Below are 24,389 nucleotides of genomic sequence, written 5' to 3'. Positions count from 1 at the left end.
AAATTACCACCCATACCATAATTACTAACGGATTTATTTCATAAAAAATAAATATTAATTATCTACTTATACTTTGTCATGGACATAAAAAATAAATATAACAGATTTTTTAAACATATTTTTTACATTAAAAAAATTATAATAGTAGATAAAAAAGCTGATATATATATATATATAATTTGATAATCCACGTTTATTATCATTAACCTTCATTTTTACCCCTTCTTGAGGGGAAAAAAAAAACTTTTGCTGCAGTTTATAGTTTAATATCATTTTAACAATTGGTATCATCATGTCCAAAAATAATAAGAAAATCAAACCCTAAGGGGTAATTTATTATTATTATATTTTGAAAATAAACACATACATATAATAGTGGCAATCAAATAAACTCTTGACAATTTTATATTTTTTGATCACTTAAGAGAGAAGCATGTCTAGAATCGGGCGAGCTCTACACATAGCTCTAAGGGCTCAACTTTTGACATAGTTATTGCTATCTTCTCTGCCATGTCAATCTTGTTTTCACCAACCCTTTCCCACTCAAAACACTGTATCAACGATCCCAAAGTTAAGATCATTGCTCTTTTTGCTAGGCCATCTCCAGGACAAGCTCTCCTTCCCATCCCGAAGGGGACGAAGTTGCATGCATCAACTCTGCCTGCAGATTCAAATCTCTCAGGCTTAAAACTTGTGGGCTCATCCCACAGTGTAGGGTCTCTATGGAGAGACCATGCGTTTACAAATAATATGGTCCCAGCTGGGACATGGTATCCTCCAATGGTACAGTCGGAGGATGGCATGTGCGGTGGTATAAGCGGTGTCACCGGACATAAACGCAGATTCTCCGATATGATGCTCTGAAGGTAATGTAGTTTTGCAAAATCTGAGTCTTCTATCAAGCGGTCTCCAACTTGAGCGTCCAGTTCTGCTTTAGCTTTCCTTAGCACGTCTGGATGGTTGAGTAGATTGGCTAATGCCCATTCCATAGATGTTCCTTAGCAACAGTCTCTGTTCCCCCAAGCAACAACACCTACACAAAATATTTAGTGAATTAAACTCAAGCCAGCTCCGACCCGAAAGCTAAGATGAGAAGGGTTTACAGTCTCTGTTCTCCTTTTTTCTCTCCATTATCTCCCATTATTTGGCGCATGCCAATAATTTTTTTCTCCCATTATTTGGCGCATGCCAATAATTTTTTTTCTCTTTTTCTCCCATTATTTGTCCTTATCTTTCTCTTTCCTTAATTTGGCTAATTTAAAAACTGAAATGAAAAAACACAAGGAAAACTATCTATCACGTGTTTGCACACGTGTCATCTAATGGCGATGCATGTCATGTCATGCTACCATCGATGATGATCTTTATTTTGTTGATTTTATCTTGTCAAAAAAAATTTATTAGTTTAATACGTTGGATTAGGTCGGGTTGAGAAAAATACATGATGAATTGTTTAATACGTTGACACAAAATTTGATGAAGCGGTGGAGAGAAAAACAGGTGGCTTTAGGCATAATTTGTGGTTTTGTTTCCCTTTTTAGTGAATGAAACTCTAAGAAATTGAAAGGGGAGATGATACCAAAAGATCAAACCGTAAGAAAAATTGAGTGAATCAAAACAAAAACATCATTTGACTATGTCATCAGTGTAGTATTCAGGCTGTTCTTCTTGCAAAGCGAGAAACCGGTTTATCATAGTGTTTCTGTCCCTGTCATCTCGATGCTCATCAACCAGTCCCTGTAAGAACACATCCATCTTCTTATTTAGTCTATCCAACTTCTTCAAGTAGCCTGTAATATCAACCCACTGCAACATTGGAATCAGATGCCCCACATTTATCATGGAAATATATGCAAAAAACACTTCCAAGATCTCCCTCAAAATCCTGGCCTCTTCAATTTCCTTAACATCTACGCAGAGGGATGCAAATACAGGGAATAAGATGGTTTATGAACTCCATCCTGTGATGACACTCACATCCAGTAATCCTACTTGCATGCAGGGATTATGATGGGAAAGTTACTCCTGAGGAGGTGGCAGCTGCTGCGATGTACTTGAAGGATACATCAGGCAAGGAAGGCATCCAAAAACTCATCAGCTGCTGCGATGTACTTGAAGGATGTATCATTTTGAATGTGTCTGCATGTTTCAACATTCATCACTTCTTATTAGAGGATTAATGCATTTGTTCTCTTGAGCTCAGCTCCTACATGCAAACTGGTTTTGGTTCTAAGAAGCCACATCTTATTTTGCTGAATTATAGAAGACATCTTATCATCTTTCCTCTTTTTACCATGCCACATGAAAAAATATTTCTTCGCCGCTAAAGCAAACAAGTCATACCTCTTATTTACCAAGAACCTAGTCAACAGATAATTTTCTCAATCCAATTGGGTGTTTTGAGTTGCTTATGAAAATCTATCAAGGGTCAGAAAATTAACATGATGCTTTTCTTCTACCTTGTAGTTTTTCTCTGCTTCTTGTCATTTTGTTGAGCATTTGCTAAATTTAGTATTTTCTTCTTTTTTACCTTGTATAACTGATGCCTAGATCATTTTGAATCGAACAGATGGAAAGATTCTTGTAGAAGACAATGTCAAATTAGGCAGTTGGACGGAAGATGCCAAAGCAACTGAAGAGAGGGAGATGTAAAACAATTTTCCTTCAAATTCTTTCCTGCTGTTGTCTGGATAGTACCCTACCTAACGAATAGTTTATTTAACGATAAAATGGCATGCCATCTAATGTGATTAGGACCCATATCTGTTAGGGTCATATATATACAAGTAACCTTGGTTTTCCCAGCTCATTGATAAAGCTGGACATGCTTGCTAGTGCTGTAAAAGTGAATTCTGATGAATATATAAATGATATAGGTACACAGTACAGAACAAGAAATCGATATATCTCGTGCCTTTGGAAATAAAATGCTCTGTCAAGTTTATTCTTCAGATTGAGAAATCATGCTTTTGCATATGGTGTTGATCTAGTTGAATTAGGTGGATGTGTAATCAAGTTTATGATTGAGGCAAACCACATCAGCTAAATAAGATGCATTTTCAAGTTTTAAGGCCATGCATATGTAGGCTTTCACACCTTTGAATCTTTGGTTTCATGGAACTTCATTGCAAGTTCTGCTGCAAATTCCGTAATATTCTTATCAGAGCTTCCGCCTTCATCCACTGCTGTTTTGGCCAGTTTCATCCATTTCTCAGAGTTCCTTCTCATCTCATTCCCTCTTAATTTCACCTTCCATGACTTCCCTTATACACCCTTCTACCTCTTCTTTAGTGACAATCCCCTTTTCATTTTCATTCACTCTATATAACCCCTAGATGCCAAACATCGGCAATGCACTTTGCATTTGTTGGTTGATCAGTCCACTCTGGCATTGCCACCATTGGCACTCCTAAGCTCAACGCCTCGAGTGTTGAGTTCCACCCACAATGAGTCATGAAGCAACCAACGACGGACTTGTGAGCCAGAACCTCTAGCTGCGGGCTCCAGGTCACAAGCAGAGATTTCTTTGATGACTCCTCCACAAAGTTGCTTGGAAGTTTTTTCCTTTCCGATTCTCTGACTACCTACAGGAAGCAGCAGGAACTCCTCTTTAGGCCCCAAGCAATTTCTGCCATTTGCTCCTCTCCAAGTGCAGCCATGCTTCCAAATGACACATAAACCACTAAGCCAGTTTCCCTTGAATCTAGCCACTCATTGCACCCGTCCTGATTGGGATTGAAGAGACTGAGACCGTACTCTTTATCGTCCTCCAGCTGCTTGTCCAAGTAAAATGATGGGATCATTGGTCCTATTGGCTTTATTGACCTTTGGCTTGCCAACCAGTTTACCGCCTGATGGAAATCAACAAAATTTTGAGTGCCACTGAAGTAAAAGGAGCATACTTTGAAATATGGTATCGTCTTGTGAGCAAAGAAAAGAGATTGTAAGTAGGAATTTGAAGCATTGCTGCTCTCGTTTATGTTGCTTTGCTTGTCAATCATTTGTTGACTGCTTGCTTGTTTGATCGCACTTATTTTCAAGTATTATTTGTCATAATACTGGAAAACTTTGTGGACTTTTGTTGAAACTCAAGGTAACTGCTGAGCCACTTTATGTGAGGTTTGCTCAATAAGTAAGCATAGAGGCCCATTCCTCCTCGTGTCTGGTCTTCTTTGTCCAGCTCTCAATTATGTACTCATATTTGACTAGAAATAGAATCACTACAAGGCTGCTGGCATGGTATCTTCATATTTACACGAAAACATCTTAACATCACTTGTAATAATAAGTTTGGAATTTTTAATAATTTATTACTTGAATTGGTTCAAATAATTCTGAGTGAACTGGGTTTTTCAAAATAGTGTTCATCCATAGTAATTTTCGTCATGTGAGGCCATTCTGAAGGAGAATGGCATTGGATCTAATGTAGCATACACGGCGGGCGGAAACGCTTCGACAATGGGGTGGTTGAGTATTTACGGAGGTGGTTGGGTATTTACGGAGGTGGTTGGGGGGTTCTTTGAATTTGTTTTTATTAGCTGGTAAATACCCTCTCTGACCCGTGGCCCATCGCCGGTGGACTTGCTTGGCAAATAATGATGATATTAATAAAAACTACATCTTGAGAAAACACGGCTCCACGTGCTCACCAACTTCTGTCATAGTCATTAAATTCAATTACAAATCGATAAAGGACGACAGCTAAATTAATCTAATTTTTTCTTTAAAAAAATTTAATGACTTTTTTAACCTGATTTTCATCCGGTCGCATGTTAATTCAGGTTTTTTTTATTGATTCTTATTAAGTCAACTTTCTATGTGGAGTTGGAAAATGCCCTACGTTTATGAGATGAGATGAGATGATATTCTATATGTTTCCATATTTCTTTCAATTAAGTATCTTTATTTATTTTCATTCAAGTCTATATTTCTCAATTCTAGTATATTAATTTCTATTTTATTTGTAATTTTTAAAAAAATGTAAGTTGATATTTTTCCAACTGATAATGCCAGAAAAATGATTTTGTTATTTCTTGCGTGACTCTTACATAATCCTCCTACGTACCATTATATACTTACACGATTTATTATATTGTAAACTAACTCTAACCGACCCCTACCCTAATTAATCTGCACTAACAATGCTCCAACTTGTTGTGTAAACTACTTTGCTTTTTCTTCATAGACATGCATTAACTTGTTGTGTTCATTTGATATTGTGAAATAAAAAAGTTTCTTCCTTGACTTTTTTAATGGATTGAAGTGATTTGCCGACAATTTCATCATCCACTTGCACTTCTTTTTCTTCGTAGACTTGTGAAGTCAAGATTCCCAAAGATCAATATCATCAATTAATTGTTGCTAATTTGGTTGAAGAAAGAAATATTTGTTAAGCTGATTTACTTCCATATTAATTATTGTTGGATTCTTAATCTGAATTTTAGAGTGGTTCTAACTTCTTAATCTGAATTGATGGAAACAATTTACTTTCTTAATTATTGTTAATATGTTGGATATGTAATTACCAGTGTACTTATATACTTTTTTTCTCAACCAAACCCTTCAACTCCATAATATTTGAAAAAAATAAAAAAATAAAAACCCATTAATTCTCTATGAATTATAAAGAAGTATAATTTCTAGAAGCAAACAATCATAATTTATCTTTGACATTTCAAACAATTTGTTGTCTATCATCTTTTCATGGGCCCTACAATTATTTTCATTAGTATATTATTTGTTTGTTGTTGTTTTTCTTCAAGCTTGTGGAACGAGGTGTCCACGAACTTGTTGTTTAAGCTATTTTGCTTCTTTTTTTTTTCATAGACTTGGAAAGTCATTCCGACAAGTCTCTTAATCTCATCATCCACTAGCACTTGTTTTTCTTCTTCGTAGACCTGTAAGCTATTTTGCTTTTTTTTTTTTTTCTTATCATATTTACTATCGCAATAATACATCATTGCAACATTTATTTTTAGATTTATTTAAATCCTAGATAATAATATATGAAAGAGAAAACCATTTACTACTTATGATCGTCATCAACTCAAGAATTATAATCTCTTATCATTTGTTTTTTATTAGGCCCTAATAACATTAAGATATATTCCAGTTTTGATCATTTTTTAGGGAATAGGTTAAAAAAAATACCCTAAAATTTGGATCAATATGAAATTAGAAATTTAGATAAAACATGGATGTGTTTGAATGATGAAATTTAGGGCAGAAATGGCGTGTACAGACAGAGTATGCCAAGAACCAGTAAGTTACTATTTTTTTATTTTTCACCAGTAAGTTATCCTAGTGCTTGCTAGGACTAGCACAACAAACAGATTAAAAGAATGAAGTTTCACCAATCTGTCATCAGAGTCTGTAAATATTGTTACAAATGATTTAAGTTTGTTTGCCAAATTTTTCAAGAACATGTTTGTCTTTGATGGCTTATTGTCATAGCTGTGAACTCTGAAGAAAAGTGATCTTAGAAACCAAAGTCCTGCAATGTCATCAGAGTCTGTGAACATGTTGTTCTCTTTTTTAGCTAATCTTTCTGGGTAGGTTCTCTGGTTTGAGGCTGGTGCTGAAGAAAGGGGAAGCCGACGCTGCTACTTTTTAGTTTTCTCTGCTTCTTGGATATTCCTGGGCTGGGTTCCTTTAATTTTGTAATTGCTGCAAAGTCGTAAAAGCTGCCTTCACTTTCATTGGTGGGGACCCCTTCTGTGCATTTTTATAAAATTCAAAGTTGGCTTCCCCTTTTCTTTGGTGGGAACTCCTCTTGTAATTTCCTAATGCTTCAGTGGAACCATGTCATAATTAATTCGTAGACTTGACCCATGATCGGTCACTTTCGTATTGAATGAGGATGGACCCTGTTTATATAAATATCCAGTTTAATAAATTCATATAGTTAATTACTGTTTTTTATAATAAAAATTACTGAGATTAAAAAGTTGTTAGTGTTATTTAATGATTTTTTAAAAAATTTAAATTAAATATTATATACGGAATGATTACCGCATTAAAAAATTAAAAAGTGATCGTGGATATTTTGTAATTGCTTTCACTTTCGTTGGTACGAACTCCTCATGTAATTTCCTAATGCTTCAGTAGTAAACATGCAATTATTAATTCGTCGACTTGACCCATGATCGACGCCACGGGCTTATGATATGCTTTTGTATTATTGTGGATTTGTGAAAAAAATTATATAAAAAAAACTGTTATCATCAACAATATTTTAAAGAAAAAATCTACGAAGTTATATTCTTAACCAATTTAATATTAAAAAAACAAAATCGACAAAAAACAATTATGAAAACAAAAAACACAAAAAAAGATGAAAAAAAAAAGATGATAATTTTGAAAGAAAAAAAAGCAAAAAATAAAAATAAAAAAATGAAAAAAAAAACATGTGGGGAAAGTTAAAGTTAAATTTTCAACTAGCTCAATGTTAAAATCATTTAAGAAAACACTGTAGCAATCTATAGTGTTTTGCGAGGAAATATATAATTATAATTCTCAATCAGCTCAATATTAAAAAAAATCAACAAATATAATTTTGACAAATATAAAAAAAAAAAAAAAAAAAAAATATGTCGGAAACACTATAATAATCTATAGTGTTTCATGAAAAATTAAACTAATTCCATGAAGTGATTTAAGTTTCACCAATCTGTGCTCCCTTCGTGTTCTAAGCTCTCTCCCCGTTTTTTCCCCCTGTTTAAGCTTTCTTGTACTGCTCGCTCCGCCTCTCTGTTTTCTCCTTCCCTCGGTTCTGCTTTTTTTCTCCTCTCTGTTCTGCTTTCTTTCTCTGGCTTTATAGCCAGATAATGCCCCCGTTACCCAGGTAATAAAGTGACTGTTATTGCAGGATTAATGGCGATGCATCGTTGGGCATCCGTTTTTTTCGGTCAGGCAAAGAAGATGAACAGTGTTTGATGGCCATTTGCGTTTTGGTCCTTGACGTTTTGAAAGTTCTGCAACCAAGCTCCCTGGATAAACTTTAATTGGACCCCTGTCTTTTATCACCATTTACAGAATTGTCCTTAGACTTCAATTTCTTGCAGTTTTAACCTGAATCAGCCCCAAGCTTTAGTATTTCTTCAATTAAACCCCTGATTTCATAAATTAAACTAATTCCAAGTTCAATTAATTCCAAAACTTGTCAATTCTTCAATTAAGCTTTTAATTTGGTTAATAAAACTAATTCAAAGTTTAATTAAATCCCCAAACTTCTAACCATGTTGTCCTTACCCAAAATTTAATTAATTCTTTATTTATTTTATCATTTTTTTACTTGTTTTTTTCTTTTTTCATCATCATTTTTTTTTATTATCATTTTTTAGGAAATAAAATAATAATAATAATAATTTTTATTATCAACAGATAAAAAATTATTGATAAAAGATTCGCTGGCGGAGAATTTCTGTCGGTGATTTTGTTGGTAAATTAATTACCAACGGAATGATAGTGTAAACACCGATGGAAAAATCCGTCAGTAAATGTAAAGATTGTGGTAGTGACAAAGATTCCTCAAAAGAAGTAATGGATGCTTGTTTGTTTAGTTAGTAAGTTATTTTTAGACTTAAGATAATTAAAATATTTTATAAATAGAGTGTTGTGTTTTTATCCTACTACATGTTGTCCTAATTAAGGGTAACAAATGGGTAAATATTGGGTATAACATCAATTATATGAAGATATTTTAGTAATCAAAAGAAGATTCATCACTATAGGTGAATTAGAGAAAATATTTCATATATTCACAAATAATATTAATTGTGAAAGGTAGAATGAAATTTGAAAAGAGTTTTAAATCTTATTTTATAACATAGTATAAAAATGGGACAACATTACAATTACTATAGTGAAACATCATTTCCTTTTATTATTTGTATAATATTTTTTTAAAAAAAAAAGTGTAAGGGAAAAAATATAAAAAAAATTACAAAATAATGAAGATAAAAACACAAAGAAATGTTTATAAATTAAATAGGCCAAATTTAAAGTGTTAAATATGCCAAGTATAAAGAGGTAAAAATCTAACAAAAATATGTCTAAAAAACCCAAAAATATATATATTTGTCATCACTACAATACCTTATTTTTGGATTAAAATAAAAATTATCATAAATTTTGTGTCAGGAAAGTAATTATTTTTCTAGTTTTACTTTTCAGTCCTCTTTCTTTAAGTTTTGTTTTTTTATGATAATTTGAAGCTAATTCAATTTAATTTGGTTTGAAATTAAAAGGAAAAAAAGGTTAAAATAAAACAACAAGCAAAATTAAACTGACCCATGTCTTTGCTAATATTAAAGTACTATGCTCTTCACTGTGTTTAATTTATAATTTTATATAGTTCAAAGTCTGTTCATATATTAATTGACTGAACGGTCCAATACGACCACTACCATGATTTTGTAATTGCTGCAAAGTTGTAAAAGTTGCCTTCACTTTCATTGGTGGGTACCCCTTCTGTGCATTTTTATAAAATTCAAAGTTGGCTTCCCTTTTTCTTTGGTGGGAACTCCTCTTGTAATTTCCTAATGCTTCAGTAGGAACCATGCCATAATTAATTTGTAGACTTGACCCATGATCGGTCACTTTCGTATTGAATGAGGATGGACCCTGTTTATATAAATATCCAGTTTAATTAATTTATATGGTTAATTACTGTTTTTTATAAATAAAATTATTGAGATTAAAAAGTTGTTAGTGTTATTTAATGATTTTTTTAAAAATTTTAATTAAATTAAAATTTTAAATTAAATATTATAAATGAAATGATTATCAAATTAAAAAATTAAAAAGTGATCGTTGATATTTTGTAATTGCTTTAACTTTCGTTGGTGCGAACTCCTCATGTAATTTCCTAATGCTTCAGTAGTAACCATGCAATTATTAATTCGTCGACTTGACCATGATCGATCCCCTTTTGTATTGAATAAGGATGGACCCAGCTTATAAAAAAGTATTGTTCTCAAGAACATAATATATATATATATACACACACACTACATGATATGCCCGCGTGATACCGCGGGCTTGTGGTATGATTGTGCATTATCGTGGATTTGTGAAAAAAATCATATAAAAAAAACTGTTACCATCAATAATATTTTAAAGAAAAAAACTACAAAGTTATATTCTCAACCAGCTTAATATTAAAAAAATAAAATCGATAAAAACAATTATAAAAACAAAAAACACAAAAAAAATGAAAAAAAAAAGATGATAATTTTGGAAGAAAAAAAGCAAAAAACAAATAATAAAAAATGAAAAAAAAAACATGTGGTGAAAGTCAAAGTTAAATTTTCAACCAGCTCAATTTTAAAATCATCTAAGAAAATATTGTAGCAATCTATAGTGTTTTGTGAGGAAATATACAATTATAATTCTCAACCAGCTCAATATTAAAAAAAATCAACAAAGATAATTTTGACAAATATAAAAAAAACGAAAGGGAAAAAAACATGCAGGGAAACACTATAACAATCTATAGTGTTTTATGAGAAAATCTACAGTTGTAATTTTTTAACCAGCTCAATATAAAAATAATAAAAACGACAAAGACAATTTAAAAAAAAAAAAACATAACAAAAAAAAATCATATGGGAAAACACTGTAGCAATCAACGATGTTTTAAGTAAAAAAAAGCTAAATTGCCAACCGGCTCAGTATAAAAAAAATAAATTTGACAAAAATAAATTTGGAAAAAAAACATCGATAAAAAAACATGTGGGGAAACATTGTAGCAAGGAAAAAATCATGTGGGAAAATACTGTAGCAATTTATAGTGTTTTAAATAACTACAAAGTTAAATTCTCAATCATCTTAATATGAAAAAAATAAATTCGACAAAGATAATTCTAAAAAAAAAATTATTTAATAAAAAATCATGTAGAGAAACACTGTAGCAATCTAGTGTTTCAAAGAAAAAAATTAAAAAAACTAAATTCTCAATCAACTCAATAGTAAAAAAAAAAATCAACAAAAATAATTATGAAAAAAATATAAAGAAGAAAGACAATTTTAGGAAAAATTTAAAAAAAAAAAAAAAACATAGGGAAAGCTAAAGCTAAATTCTCAACCAACTCAATATTGAAAAAATAAATTCGATAAAGATAATTTAAAAAAAAACATGTGGGGAAAACATTACAGCCAAACAAAAAACTATGTAAGAGAAACACTGTAACAATCCATAGTGCTTTTTTTTTTTTTTAAAAAAAAAAAGCTACAAAGTTAAGTTTTCAACCAGCTCAATATATAAAAAACACTGATAAAGACTATTAAAAAAAAAAAAAAAGAAGTCAATTTTGGGTAAAAAAAACATGTAAAAAAAAAGGAAACAAAAGCGAAAAAAAAAAATATGTGGGGAAAGCTACAGTGTTTTAAAGAAAAAAACTAAAAAACTAAATTTTCAACAAGCTCAATAGTGAAAAAAATAAAATCAACAAAAATAATTTTGAAAAAAAACAAAACAAAAAAAATGTAAAATATGAAAATTTTGGAAAAAAAGAAAAAACAAATAAATTATCAGCCAGCTCAATATTGAAAAAATAAATTCGATAAAGATAATATTTTAAAAAAATATGTGAGGAAATATGCAGCAAAACAAAAACTATGTAGGGGAAACACTGTAGCAATCTATATTGTTTTTTTTAAAAAAACAAAAACTACAAAGTTAAATTCTCAACCAACTTAATATAAAAAAATAAAATCTACAAAGACCATTTTTAAAAAAAAGGAATAAATAAATCATAAAAAGAAAAAAAATAAATGTATGAGAATATTATAGCAATCCACAATATTTTAAAAAAAACTACATAGTTAAATTTTTAACTAGCTCAATATTTAAAAAAATTAGAAAAGATAATTAAAAGAAATTAAAAAAAAAAAAAGAAGAAGAAGAAGAAGTCAATTTTAGGTAAAAAATACATGTTATAAAAAATAAAAATAAAAAACGAGAAAAAAAAAATACTACAGTGAAAAACCTATATATATATATATATATATATATATGTGTGTGTGCAGGCAGAGTAACAAAACAAAACCATTATTTTTATTTCCCTGCAAGTTTTCTCTCGATGTTGAGTGGAATATCAAAGCACCTTTTCGGTGCATACCCAGCCCTTCTTCTTCTAGTCATCCTAGCCGGTCACCAGAGTTGCAGTGCTAGCAAGAACAGTACTGTTGACTGTGCTCCATCTTCTTGTGGCAACATCCATAATATTAGCTTCCCTTTTCGACTAAGTACCGATCCCAAAAGCTGCGGCAACCAAAAATATGAACTTACTTGTGAAAACAACCGCCCAGCTTTATACTTGAAGAATAAGACGGTAAAATATTACGTTCAGGCAATCCATTACAGCAACTTGACGATTCGACTTGTGGATGCTGATGTTCAGAAGGGTCATTCTTTAATCATAGATCCCTATGACAACACGGATTATCTTCCATTTAATCGATTGTTCGAATATTACAATGATATTTCCCTCGATTCATCAAGTTTTATTTTTATAAGTTGCCCAAAGCCAATAACGAGTCCTTCAGACTATATTGTGGATGCTTCTTCATGCAAAAATGGTAGTACTCTTTTTAATTCCCACAATATGGAGGGTTATTCCAGCTATGTCTTAATTGGTTCTTCCAGCTATGTCTTTACGGGTTCTTCCACCTTGGGGGACATACCGGACTCGTGCCATGTAAATTTGATGTATCAAGCGCCTTTCACTTTTGAGCCGAAAAATTGGACCAATATTTCCTATATAGAAGTCCGCGATAGTATTCTATATGGGTTTTATCTTCCATGGTCTGGGGCCTGTTGTGATTTTCTGAAAGAGAACCCCTGCAACCTTGATGAAGCCAACATAAGCAAGTACTATTGCGGTACGTTACTCTCTCTCTCTCATTCATATCAGTTGCAGGTCGCTGATAAAAAGAGGAAAATAATGCGTTACCGTTTGTCTTAAGCTCTTATTAGCTCTTTCATTCATATCAGTTGCATAATTATTCTCTTAAAAGGATTTTAATTAATTTCATTAATTTAACTCTTTCTTTTTTTTATATATATATAGATGTAAGATTAAGCGGTTCTCCAATCCAAAATGCAATAGGTAAGTACCTCTCTTTCACATCACAGTTATATTTTTTATATCAATATGCGAATATAAACATGATTGTCATATTTATTTTATTTTATAATCGGTTTGTTTTGTTTGAAATAATAATAATAATAATAAATTAATTGTTATTATTATTACCAATACCCGGAACATTAACATATATTATCCAATGGGTAATGACCAGAGTACTTGGCTTGATTTTTAAACACCCCCTCCACAGTTATATATGGAATTTATCTCTCTCTCTCTCTCTCAGATTTTAAAATCATATACCTCTTTCTTACAGCCTTATTAATTTTTTTAAAAACAAATATTTTCTCTATCATAATTTTAATTTTACACCCTATATATTATATAAAACTGACTTTCACCTTGTAATGATAATTTAAAATATTATATACAATTCCTCAACCTTTTTAAATCAAAATGCATAATTATTTTATATTCCCCAATAAAAAGTAATATCGATGTTACTTAGTCTCTTTATTATTTGTTTGTTTTCCTTGCAGGTTTTCTGGCTAATCGTATACTGAATAACCTTGGTAAGAACTTTTCTATTTATCTAAATTCTTGAACATAAAACCTAAATAAGGTTCAAGACAATAAAAAAATGGATTGGAGAGAGAGATCTTCAGAAACTTTGCTATTACGTAAACTCTCTAACTTTTCTACCTAAAATCTTGAAAAATTGCATGAAAGATGGTGAAAGGTTGAGTATGAAGTCAGGATATCCACTATAGATGCCTATTTATAGCTAAGTTTAAAGTAAATTTAAGAAGTTTTTCCGTTAAAATATATGAATTTGTTAAAATGACTAGCTCTCAGAATGATAATCCACTCTATTAATAATGAATTCAATTCGATAATTTTTTAGTATATTTCTTTTTAATTTTGCTTTAAACTCTCCAAGTCTATTTCTAGCTATTAGGTTATTTGAATACTAAAACACACTTGCATGCTCTTTCCTTCAGTTAAATTTATGAATTATAAGATTCTGAATATTGACGCAATGTTATCTTTTCTTTGAAATGTAGCTGTCGATGTATGGCCGATAAACAAGTATTTAGACGGTGATGAGTCTTTATTTATTATGGTTCAATTTTGCAAAAAGAATATACGGATTAGATTTGATACATTTATCTCAAAGGCATTTTCTTTATTTTTTTGTATACCAAAATCTTAGACATTGACAGGTGACAATACCTTTTATTCTTCTTCTTTTTTAGTGAATATAGTTGGTGACTGGATATTTTATCGAAGCTTGGGTGAGTTGATTTATTTTATCTTATTATAACACTTTCTAAGAAGAGTAGTACTAATAAATTTATTTGTGAATTGTGATATATCAAAACGAAACATATATATATATATATATGTATTTATTTATATGTATGTATGTATTTATATGTATGTATGTATTTATTTATGTATGTATCCTAAAGGATTTAAATAATGCCCTTTTCGTAGCCTTTTCACTTATATTTTTTTATATATATATTTCACGTATTTACTTTGCTCTTTTTCTGTTATTGTAGGGCAACCACGATTGAAATTATCCTTTTATATAAACGGTGAGGATTAATTAGCTCATGCATGTCTTATTTAGGCTAAATTACAATCTTTCTCTTACAAAAATGGATGTGAAAGTTTTCTTTTATTCGGTTCAAAGAGTTAATCTAAATATTTGGTGTTAGTTTAGATAATTATACTTAATTATATGTTAGTTTAATTAGAAGTATCATAAAATTATTACAAAAACCATACAAAAGTTTAAAATTATTACAATTCAAAATTCCTTAATAATTTTTCTTGAAGGGATGGTTTTAAAAAAAGTTTAATGCATATATATAAATAAAATTTTTTTTTAAAATATTTTATTTTCCTTATAAGAGGTTATTATAATTTAATTAAGAATCTTACTATTGCTAAAATATAACGTATAAACTACGTACATTTTCATATGATTATACATGCATTGTTTAGCGCATGAGAGCATCGGGATAGAAGTTTTTTTGAATTTAACAGAGATTCTTAGCAAGTTTATCCATATAATCTTATTTTAGTCCTTATCTATTCTTGGTTATAATTATTACAATTTTAGTTTCTCTCTTCAAGTTAGGATTTTGTTGAAACTTTCTTGGCTCATAGAGGAGGGGAGTGTCAAAGGCAACTATCCAAATTAAGCGGCTGTCAAGAGCATAGCCTTTATGTAATATTGTTTGTGTTTCTTAGTTTCTATTTGTTTTCATTCCCTTCATTTATTTATTTGGCAGGAAAGGATAACACAAAGACCATCTCTTCGGATGCACTAAGCATTCTCATAATTTTGCTCATTACACTACTTGTGCTACTTGTGTTCATCGGTAAGTGTTCTCTTTGGCTTTCTTGGAATAACTGTGAACCATTAAATGTATGTATATATTAAGATGCAAAATCTTTAAAAGATAATATCAATTTTAGAAATACATATTTAATGGTTTCATCCATGCATTACCTTTTGCTCATTTTCATCATTTAAATTGTTAAAAATAAGTCTTTCAAATTTAAATTCCTCAATTCAATTCTAATTACTTATTTTCTTGCAACCGATGTCAATTTTTCCATTAAATATGGATAAGTGTCAACAATTTAGAAATGCAAAGTTACCAAAAATAAAAGAAAGATAATACAAATTATAAAAAATAACAAATGGGAAACATTAGGGGAAAAAATCAAACTTAAAATCTCTAAAACTCTTAGAGACAAATTAAATACTAGATTAAAATGGAAAAAAATAAATTGTAACCCTTCATTGAAATTTTAAAATGGACAATGAATGTATATTAAGATTCAAAACCATTAAGTGCGATATTATCTTCAAGTATTGGTACTTCAATGGTTTTCATCCATTATCTTTTGTATATCTAAAAAATTAACAATTAAAAATAGAAAAAATAAATTGTAAAGCATCTAGTAAAAAAAAAAAAAGAATGACTTAACATATTTAACTTTTTTCTTTTTCTCTGTTATGAAAAAATAATATTTACAATACTCTATGGTGTTTTTTTTTTTTTCTAATGGTTTGTCAATTTCATTTTTCAATCTAATTTTTTTATTCAAATTTAACTCAATTTTCAAAATTTGAAATTTGTTTCTAATATTTCTCAATTGTTGATTTTATAAAAAAAAATTTAATTATTCCTTTTTTTAAAAAACAATTATAGGTGTAAAATTCTATATTCTTGGCATGCGTTGACATTTAATAGAAGCATTGATCAAATCACAATAGAGGGATCATATTAAAAAATATCTAGAGTAAAGAGACTGAACGAATAAAAAAATAATATTAAAAATATCAGGAATGGAGGTGTGAAATATACAATTATTTCATTGTTTATTAGAGCTCTGAATTTAAAATTAGAGGATTAGGATGGAATTAAAAAAAATGAATTAAATTTTGAGGACTCATTTTAATTGTTGTTCTAAGAAATAAAGAGAGATATTTTATAAGTTAATGAATAAAATTACAAAATTTGAAAAACAACATATATTGGCAAGAAAAACTTGGTATATATATATATTAATGTTTTTATGTTTTGATTTTTCCCTTAAATCAATGAAATCTCAATTAAATTTTATTTGGTGATAAGAATTTCAAATTAAAAAAAAATCGATGCTTTTGTGGATACATGTTTGAATTAAGAATCATAATTTCATTTAGAAAAAAAATTACATGGCAATCTAATAACAAATAATATGTTTCCATAATTGATTAATGTTCTTATAATGTCTATATGCAGGGATATATCATATATTATTATTCATTTGTGGGCTTCCATGTCTCATAACCTTATTGGTCTATAAATGGCGAAGAAGGCATTTATCAATGTATTGTAAGATTGAAGAATTCTTGCAAAGTCAAGATCATAATCTCACGCTTATAAGGTACTCTTACTCGGAGATTAAGAAGATAACTCACGGATTCAATGACAAGTTAGGTGAAGGAGGTTATGGCTCGGTGTACAAAGGAAAGCTTCGTAGTGGCCGTTTTGCAGCTGTAAAAATTTTGCGCAAAGAAAAAGGTAATGGGCAAGAATTTATTAATGAAGTTGCAACCATTGGAAGAATTCACCATTGCAATGTGGTGCAGCTCATAGGCTTCACTGTTGAGGGCTCAAAGCGTGCCCTTATATATGAGTTCATGCCTAATGGATCTCTTGAAAAATATATTTTTTCTAGGCAAGGTACCATACCGCTGAGCAATCAGAAAATATATGAAATTTCTCTCGGGGTGGCTCGTGGCATTGAATATCTACATCAAGGTTGTGACATGCAGATTTTGCATTTTGACATCAAGCCTCACAACATTCTTCTCGATGAAAATTTCACTCCAAAAGTCTCAGATTTCGGACTTGCAAAATTATATCCAACTAATAATAGCATTGTGTCCCTTACTATGGCTAGAGGAACGATAGGATACATGGCTCCTGAGTTATTTTACAAAAGTATCGGAGGCGTCTCTTACAAAGCTGATGTCTATAGTTTTGGGATGTTGTTGATGGAAATGGTTGGTAGAAGAAAAAATCTAAATGCATTGGCAGATCATTCAAGTCAGATGTACTTCCCTTCATGGATTTATGACCAGGTTAATGAAGGAAAGGATATACTTAAAGATCAAGTGATAGAGCAGGAAAAGAACACAATAAAAAAGATGACTATAGTGGCATTATGGTGCATACAATTGAAGCCTATTGATCGTCCATCGATGCATAGAGTTGTACAGATGCTTGAAGCAAATATTGAGTCTCTACAAATGCCTCCTAAGCCTTTTCTCGTTCCACAACAGACATCAAATGATGATAGGATCAACATGGCTAATCCAACAAGTTTAAGAGATCCGTCGAATGTTTGTAGCGTTGATTCTTCATATCAATTTGGTCGTTGATAGAAATACTCTTATATGTTTGTTTATTTAAGTAATATGTTAATTTTGTATGACTTAACTATTTTAATTTTGATGATAGTCGTTTTTGTTGTCGCATGCGTGCAGCGTTGCGGCGATCGCCCACCCCCCATCATCGAGTGTGGTAAGTCTATCTATTGTGGAAAATATAGTGAGACAAGGAATTCTTTGTCTCTTAGCGGTGAAAAATGGAGTGGGAGTCGCCACCTAGTATTGTGGTCACTAGGAACCCTAACTGGTCTCAGAGATTGGGTACGGAGACTGGTTGCGTAAAGGGAAGGTATTAGCTCCCCAAATACGCCCTGTCTAAGGTAAGCTGCATTATTTTATTGTCTAAAAAATTATAAGGTTTTATCATGTTGGTCCGTCTAGGGTTCAAGAAAAGCCCTCCTCAATAAGGAGGTTCTTATCTTTTGGGGTAAAAATCTAATCGGTCTAATATCTATAAAGGACTACCTTTTTAATATCGAGAATACGTTTTACGTATAAATTTGTAATCCTAGACATTAAAACAAAACAAAATATTTTTTTGAAATATTGGCCAAGTTCTCATGACTTTAATAAACTGGTTATTAAAGCCAAAATGCATGTGTTGCGATGTCGCGGTCGCACAAATTAATTACCCTAGCTTCAAACACAACACACAAGATAGTATAGAGCAAGCAAGGGGTCGATCCCACAAGGAAGATTTAGTTCAGATTTTTATGCTATACGTTATGCAATTTGGGGGGGTTGGATGTTATATAGGCTAAAGAAAAATAAAACAGAAAACTATCAAACAAAATTTAATAAAATCAGAAAATTATCAAGAGAACAAACCTTGGTCGCAATCACACATCCACCTATAGAAATCAGAACCGATCCTTGAAACGAAATTCCAGTTTATATTCTGAATTTTATCTTTTCTTAACGTTGGTTAATTAACGGATCCGCCGTATAACTAACCCTAACCAACAAATAATCACAGTGTCTGCACTAATGATTTAATCCAATGGCAGCCTTAAGATCTAGATAAATTCATTATCTTAACAACTAAGTTGTCTGCTTATGTTGCTTTGATTGAATGTTCTCCCTAAGATTAATAACGTAGATCCTCTACAATTATTAAACTCAGTTGCTTCACAAGTTCATATACCACAACTCCGGTTTTGATATCAAACTTAGCAATAAATTGTCTATAATAAAAACTTAGAGTCCGCTCTAGCAATTAAAATAAACAATCATAGGAAAAATAAGCATAGGAGAACAAACATATTCATCATATAAACTGAAAAGAAAAGGTAAAATAGATCTCACAGTTCTTGAAATCCGAAGGTTTCCGTGTCCTTGCAACCAAGAAAATAAGTTTAGCCTTGCATGTTTATTGAACAACTAATTAAAAAGATGGAAGAATGCATGATTTAGGGTTTCTTAGAGTAGGGGGCGTTTTTCTCCTCTTGGGTGGCTGCCCCCCTTCTCTTCTCTTATTCTTTTTATATGCTAGGAAACCCTAATCTCTATTTTACAAAATAGTCCTCCTTTAAGTAGACAATTTACATTTAAGTAGTTCAATAACTATTTTCCTAAAAAAAGATAAATAGCTTTGCATGAAATCTTCAAGCTTTGACTTAGAGGAGCTACATTGCTGAAATAAAAACTTGGATGTCGGTTTAGATGCTTCGGAACGTAATCTGGACTCGTTTCTTCACGAAACCTGTTTGCTGGCAGAATTTAGTTGTCATCTTTGAAAACTCATATCTCCCTCATATGACATCTTTTTTTTTTGAAATTTGGAGAGTTTATAGGCCTTTGAGTCAGGAATCCAAAACAATTGAGTTTGCATCAATTGGACTTTTGTAGCTCTAGATATTCAAGTCGGAATGACCGAAGGTCAGAATTGGCAGATTGTGAGATTTGACTTTGAAAGCTGCGATTTCCATGCTCTTCCTTATTTTATTGTCTTGCCTTAGATGTCCAGAAAGGTATGGATGTTAGCTTTTTAATGCCATTGGAATCACTTCATTTCGACCTTTAGAGCTCATGTTCTGCACAAAACATCGACTGAACGTCAAATCTGCCAATTACCTTCAATTTACTCCTTTTTGCATCTTTCATCCAAAAGTGCCTTCAAAACATAAAACAAAGAATATCAAGGCATTTTATATATAAAACATAGGCAAAACACTAGTTAAATGTGGGTGAAACTATCAAATAATATGGTTGCATCAAATACCCCCACACTTAGCTCTTGCTCGTCCTCGAGAAAGGATAGGTAAAATCAAATCAAAGTTAAATTAAATCAAATCATTATGACCAATCTCCTAATCTCCCATCAATATCCAAGAATATATGCATTATAAACAAGAACACAATTAAGAAGGATAAATAGTATAAATTTTCATGAATTTATTTACATGCAAACTTCAAAACTCAATTAATTGTCGGGATTTAAATGAAATCTATGCCATGCCAAAGTGATAGGTCCTCTCATTGATATCCACTCCAACACTCACGTGTTTAGGGCTTATGTGTTTTAAATCTCTCAAAATTCAATCAATGAATATGTTCTACCATAAGCTTGCTCTTTCAATCTCATCTCCATTACTAACATATTACAAGCAATGCATGAATCAAAAGGTCTTATTTCCGGTTGTAATGGGGCTAAGGTTAAGGTGAGGTAAAAGAGAGTAAAAGAGAAGGTTCAAACCAAAGAAAGTAGAGCATTCTAAAAATGATATTTCAAACAAGATATTCCATCAAAGCACATAAATTTTCCATCTTTAATCACCAATGCTTAACTTTTTTTTTTTTTTTTTTTCAAGATCTTTCAACATAAAATCTTAAGAACATAAAGGAACACTTATTTCTTTCTTTCTTTCTTTCTCTTTTTTTTTTTTTTTTTTTGTTTTTCACCTTTGGAAACTTGCCCATATTTTCATCAAGCATCACTTCTTCTTTCCTTTCACATAATTTCCAACCATAATTCCATAAGATATCACAAGTATATGCTCTATTAATCCTTGGCCAGGGGAAAGGAAAACATATATAAAGTTAAGGCTTATACATGGATAAAGCAAAGAAAAGATAAACAAGCTCAAAAGGGGCTTACTAAGGATAATATGCTTTAGGTTGGCTTTTTGGCTCAAATGGTTAAAATTCCTAATGCCTTTATCATCTTCATGTATATATGTAATGCGAATGTAATCTCAACAAGATATGAAGCAAGTTCTAGAGATACATATCATTGAAAGAATGCACACTCAAAGAATATAATGTTGAAGGCTCAAAAGCTTACATTGGTATAACACTATAAAGTCAACATGGCTTATTCTCAAAGTCAATCCCTGAACCAATTAAACCTTAAAATTTACATGCATATTCCTTCATTTGATTTATATCTTCATCTATCTCAATTAACTCTCATACATAATACTCATATTCTCAAAAACCAATGGGAGTTAAAAAGATCAAACATAATTTTATTTTTTTTAAGAACAACAAAGAAAACTAAAATAAGAAAACCAAAATTCTCTCAATACCCCCACACTTAAAACACAACATTGTCCTCAATGTTGAAATAAAAGCAAAGGAACATAAGAGAATGATAGAAAATAAATTAAAATGCGAAAAAAATAAAAGATAACTAAAAAGAAAGCAAATCTGATTTTTCTTTTCTTTTTGTGCTGGGTTGCCTCCTAGTAAGCGCTTTTGTTTTATGTCATTGGCTTGACATGTGGCATGCTCATTCTTCATAGATTGGTTCAGCTAACTCTACAGAAGCGGTGAGTTCTGTCTTCCAACCTTCATAGAAAGGTTTCAAACGATGCCCATTTACCTTGAGTACTTTGTTGGTTTCTAAACTTGTAATTTCAACTGCACCATAAGGAAAAACATTAGAAACAACAAAGGGTCCAATCCAACGGGAGCGCAACTTTCCAGGAAAAAGTTTCAAACGCGAATGATAAAGAAGGACTTTGTCCCCAACATTAAATTCTTTTCTTATAATCATTCGGTCATGGAGACTCTTAGTCTTTTCTTTGTAAATCCTTGCATTCTCATAAGCATCATTTCGAATCTCTTTCAACTCTTGCAATTGCAACTTTCTTGCAATCCCGGCAGCATTATAATCCATGTTACATTTTTTAACGGCCCAGAAAGCTTTGTGTTCAAGCTCCACCGGTAGATGACATGCTTTTCCATAAATCATCCTATAAGGTGACATTCCTATAGGTGATTTGTAAGCAGTCTGATAAGCCCAAAGTGCATCACCAAGTCGTAGACTCCAATCTCGCCGGTTGGGTTTCATTGTCTTCTCCAAAATGGACTTGATCTCTCGATTTGAAATTTCAGCTTGGCCATTTGTTTGAGGATGGTATGCTGTGGAAGTCCGATGAGTCACATGATATTTGCGTAACAATGTTTCCATTGAACGATTGCAAAAATGAGTACCACAATCACTAATGATAGCTTTAGGGATTCCAAACCTGTCAAATATATGAGTCTTGATAAAATCTAAAACAACCTTAGCATCGTTAGTTCGTGTGGCTTTTGCCTCAATCCATTTGGACACATAATCAACAGCAAGAAGGATATAAAGATTGCCAAAAGAAGAAGGAAATGGACCAATAAAATCAATACCCCAAACATCAAAAATTTCACTTACAATAATATTCATTAAAGGCATTTGATTCTTATGAGTGATATTACCTGTTTTTTGGCATTTTTCACATGATTTGCAAAAATGATATGCATCCTTAAAAATAGAAGGCCAATAAAAACCACTTTCAAGTACCTTGTGGGCCGTTCTTTTTGCTCCAAAATGCCCACCACAAGAATGAGAATGACAAAAGGTAAGAATGGAATGAAATTCATCTTGTAGTACACATCTCCTAACTACTTGATCCACACAAAATTTCCACAGATAAGGAGTATCCCAAAAATAATATTTAGCATCAGCTCGTAACTTGTCTTTTTGGGATGTAGACAAACCTGGAGGGAATTCTTTGGTGACTAAATAGTTCACCAAATCAGCATACCATGGTCTTGTAGAGGAATGTAACACATACAACTGCTCATCAGGGAATGTCTCTCGTATTGTTTCGGTTTGTATATCCTTAGTCCTTAGTCAGCTCAAGTGATCAGCCACATGGTTTTCGGCACCTTTTTTGTCTTTAATCTCAAGATCAAATTCTTGTAAAAGCAAGATCCACCTAATCAATCTTGGTTTGGACTCCTTTTTCTTCAAAAGATACCTTAAAGCTGCATGGTCAGTAAAAACAATGACTTTTGTACCAAGTAGATATGACCTGAATTTTTCAAGAGCAAACACTACTGCAAAAAGTTCCTTTTCAGTTGTATGGTAATTGCATTGTGCTCCGTCCAACATGCGGGAAGCATAAGCGATAACATGCAAATTCTTCCCTATTCTTTGCCCAAGGACAACCCCTATCGCATAGTCACTCGCATCACACATTATCTCAAAAGGCTCATCCCAATTTGGTGGTTGGATGATAGGTGCAGATGTGACACGCTTTTTAAGCTCATCATGGGCATCTTTACATGCTTGATCAAACACAAAATCCACTTCTTTAGCTAATAGTTTGCACAAGGGTGATGTAATCTTCGAGAAATCTTTGATAAAACGTCGATAGAAACCTGCATGGCCAAGAAAAGAACGAATTTCCCTCACGCAGGAGGGGTAAGGCAATGATGAAATAATGTCTATTTTAGCTTTATCAACCTCTAATCCACGTGAAGACACAACATGCCCAAGAACTATTCCTTGTTCTACCATAAAATAACCCTTTTCATAGTTTAAGACAAGGTTTGTTTCAATGCACCTTTTCAAGATCAAAGATAAATTTTCTAGACATTTATCAAAAGAATCACCATACACTGTGAAATCATCCATGAAAACCTCAATTATTCTTTCAACATAATCAGAAAAAATACTCATCATGCATCTTTGAAAAGTTGCAGGTGCATTACAGAGACCAAAGGGCATTCTCCTATATGCATATGTACCAAATGGACATGTAAATGTAGTCTTTTCTTGATCCTCAAGATTAATAACAATCTGATTGTATCCACTATATCCATCAAGAAAGCAATAAAAAGACTTACCTGCTAGACGTTCAAGCATTTGATCCATGAATGGTAATGGGAAATGATCTTTGCGTGTAGCAAGATTTAGCTTTCTATAATCAACACACATTCTCCATCCACTCGAGATGCGAGCAGGAATGAGCTCATCCTTTTTGTTTTTCACCAACGTGATTCCGGTCTTTTTGGGCACCATATGGATTGGCACTACCCATTTACTATCCGTGATGGGATAAATGACTCCT

The 24,389-nt window shown here is 31.7% G+C and overlaps 1 protein-coding gene and 1 pseudogene across 1 annotated transcript; one reads left to right on the top strand and one right to left on the bottom strand.

Annotated features, from left to right (window-relative positions):
* Positions 1-289: 289 nt before the first annotated feature.
* LOC118037217 (cytochrome P450 81Q32-like) lies at positions 290-4,001 on the bottom strand (annotated as a pseudogene).
* Positions 4,002-15,089: 11,088 nt separating this feature from the next.
* Positions 15,090-18,097, top strand: LOC118037218 (rust resistance kinase Lr10-like). The gene is made up of 2 exons (XM_073406020.1): positions 15,090-15,484; positions 16,901-18,097. The coding sequence occupies exon 2, from the start codon at positions 16,987-16,989 to the stop codon at positions 18,043-18,045; it is 1,059 nt and encodes a 352-aa protein (XP_073262121.1). The 5' UTR covers positions 15,090-15,484; positions 16,901-16,986; the 3' UTR covers positions 18,046-18,097.
* Positions 18,098-24,389: the final 6,292 nt, after the last annotated feature.

Source organism: Populus alba, chromosome 17 (genome assembly GCF_005239225.2).
Source record: "Populus alba chromosome 17, ASM523922v2, whole genome shotgun sequence".
Taxonomy (NCBI): domain Eukaryota; kingdom Viridiplantae; phylum Streptophyta; class Magnoliopsida; order Malpighiales; family Salicaceae; genus Populus; species Populus alba.
The sequence above is the reverse complement of the archived record's forward strand: the minus strand, read 5'-3'. Positions and strand labels throughout refer to the sequence as shown.

Excerpts from the sequence above, each read along its gene's own strand:
- LOC118037218 (XM_073406020.1), top strand. The coding sequence starts at position 16,987 with ATGTATTGTAAGATTGAAGAATTCTTGCAAAGTCAAGATCATAATCTC.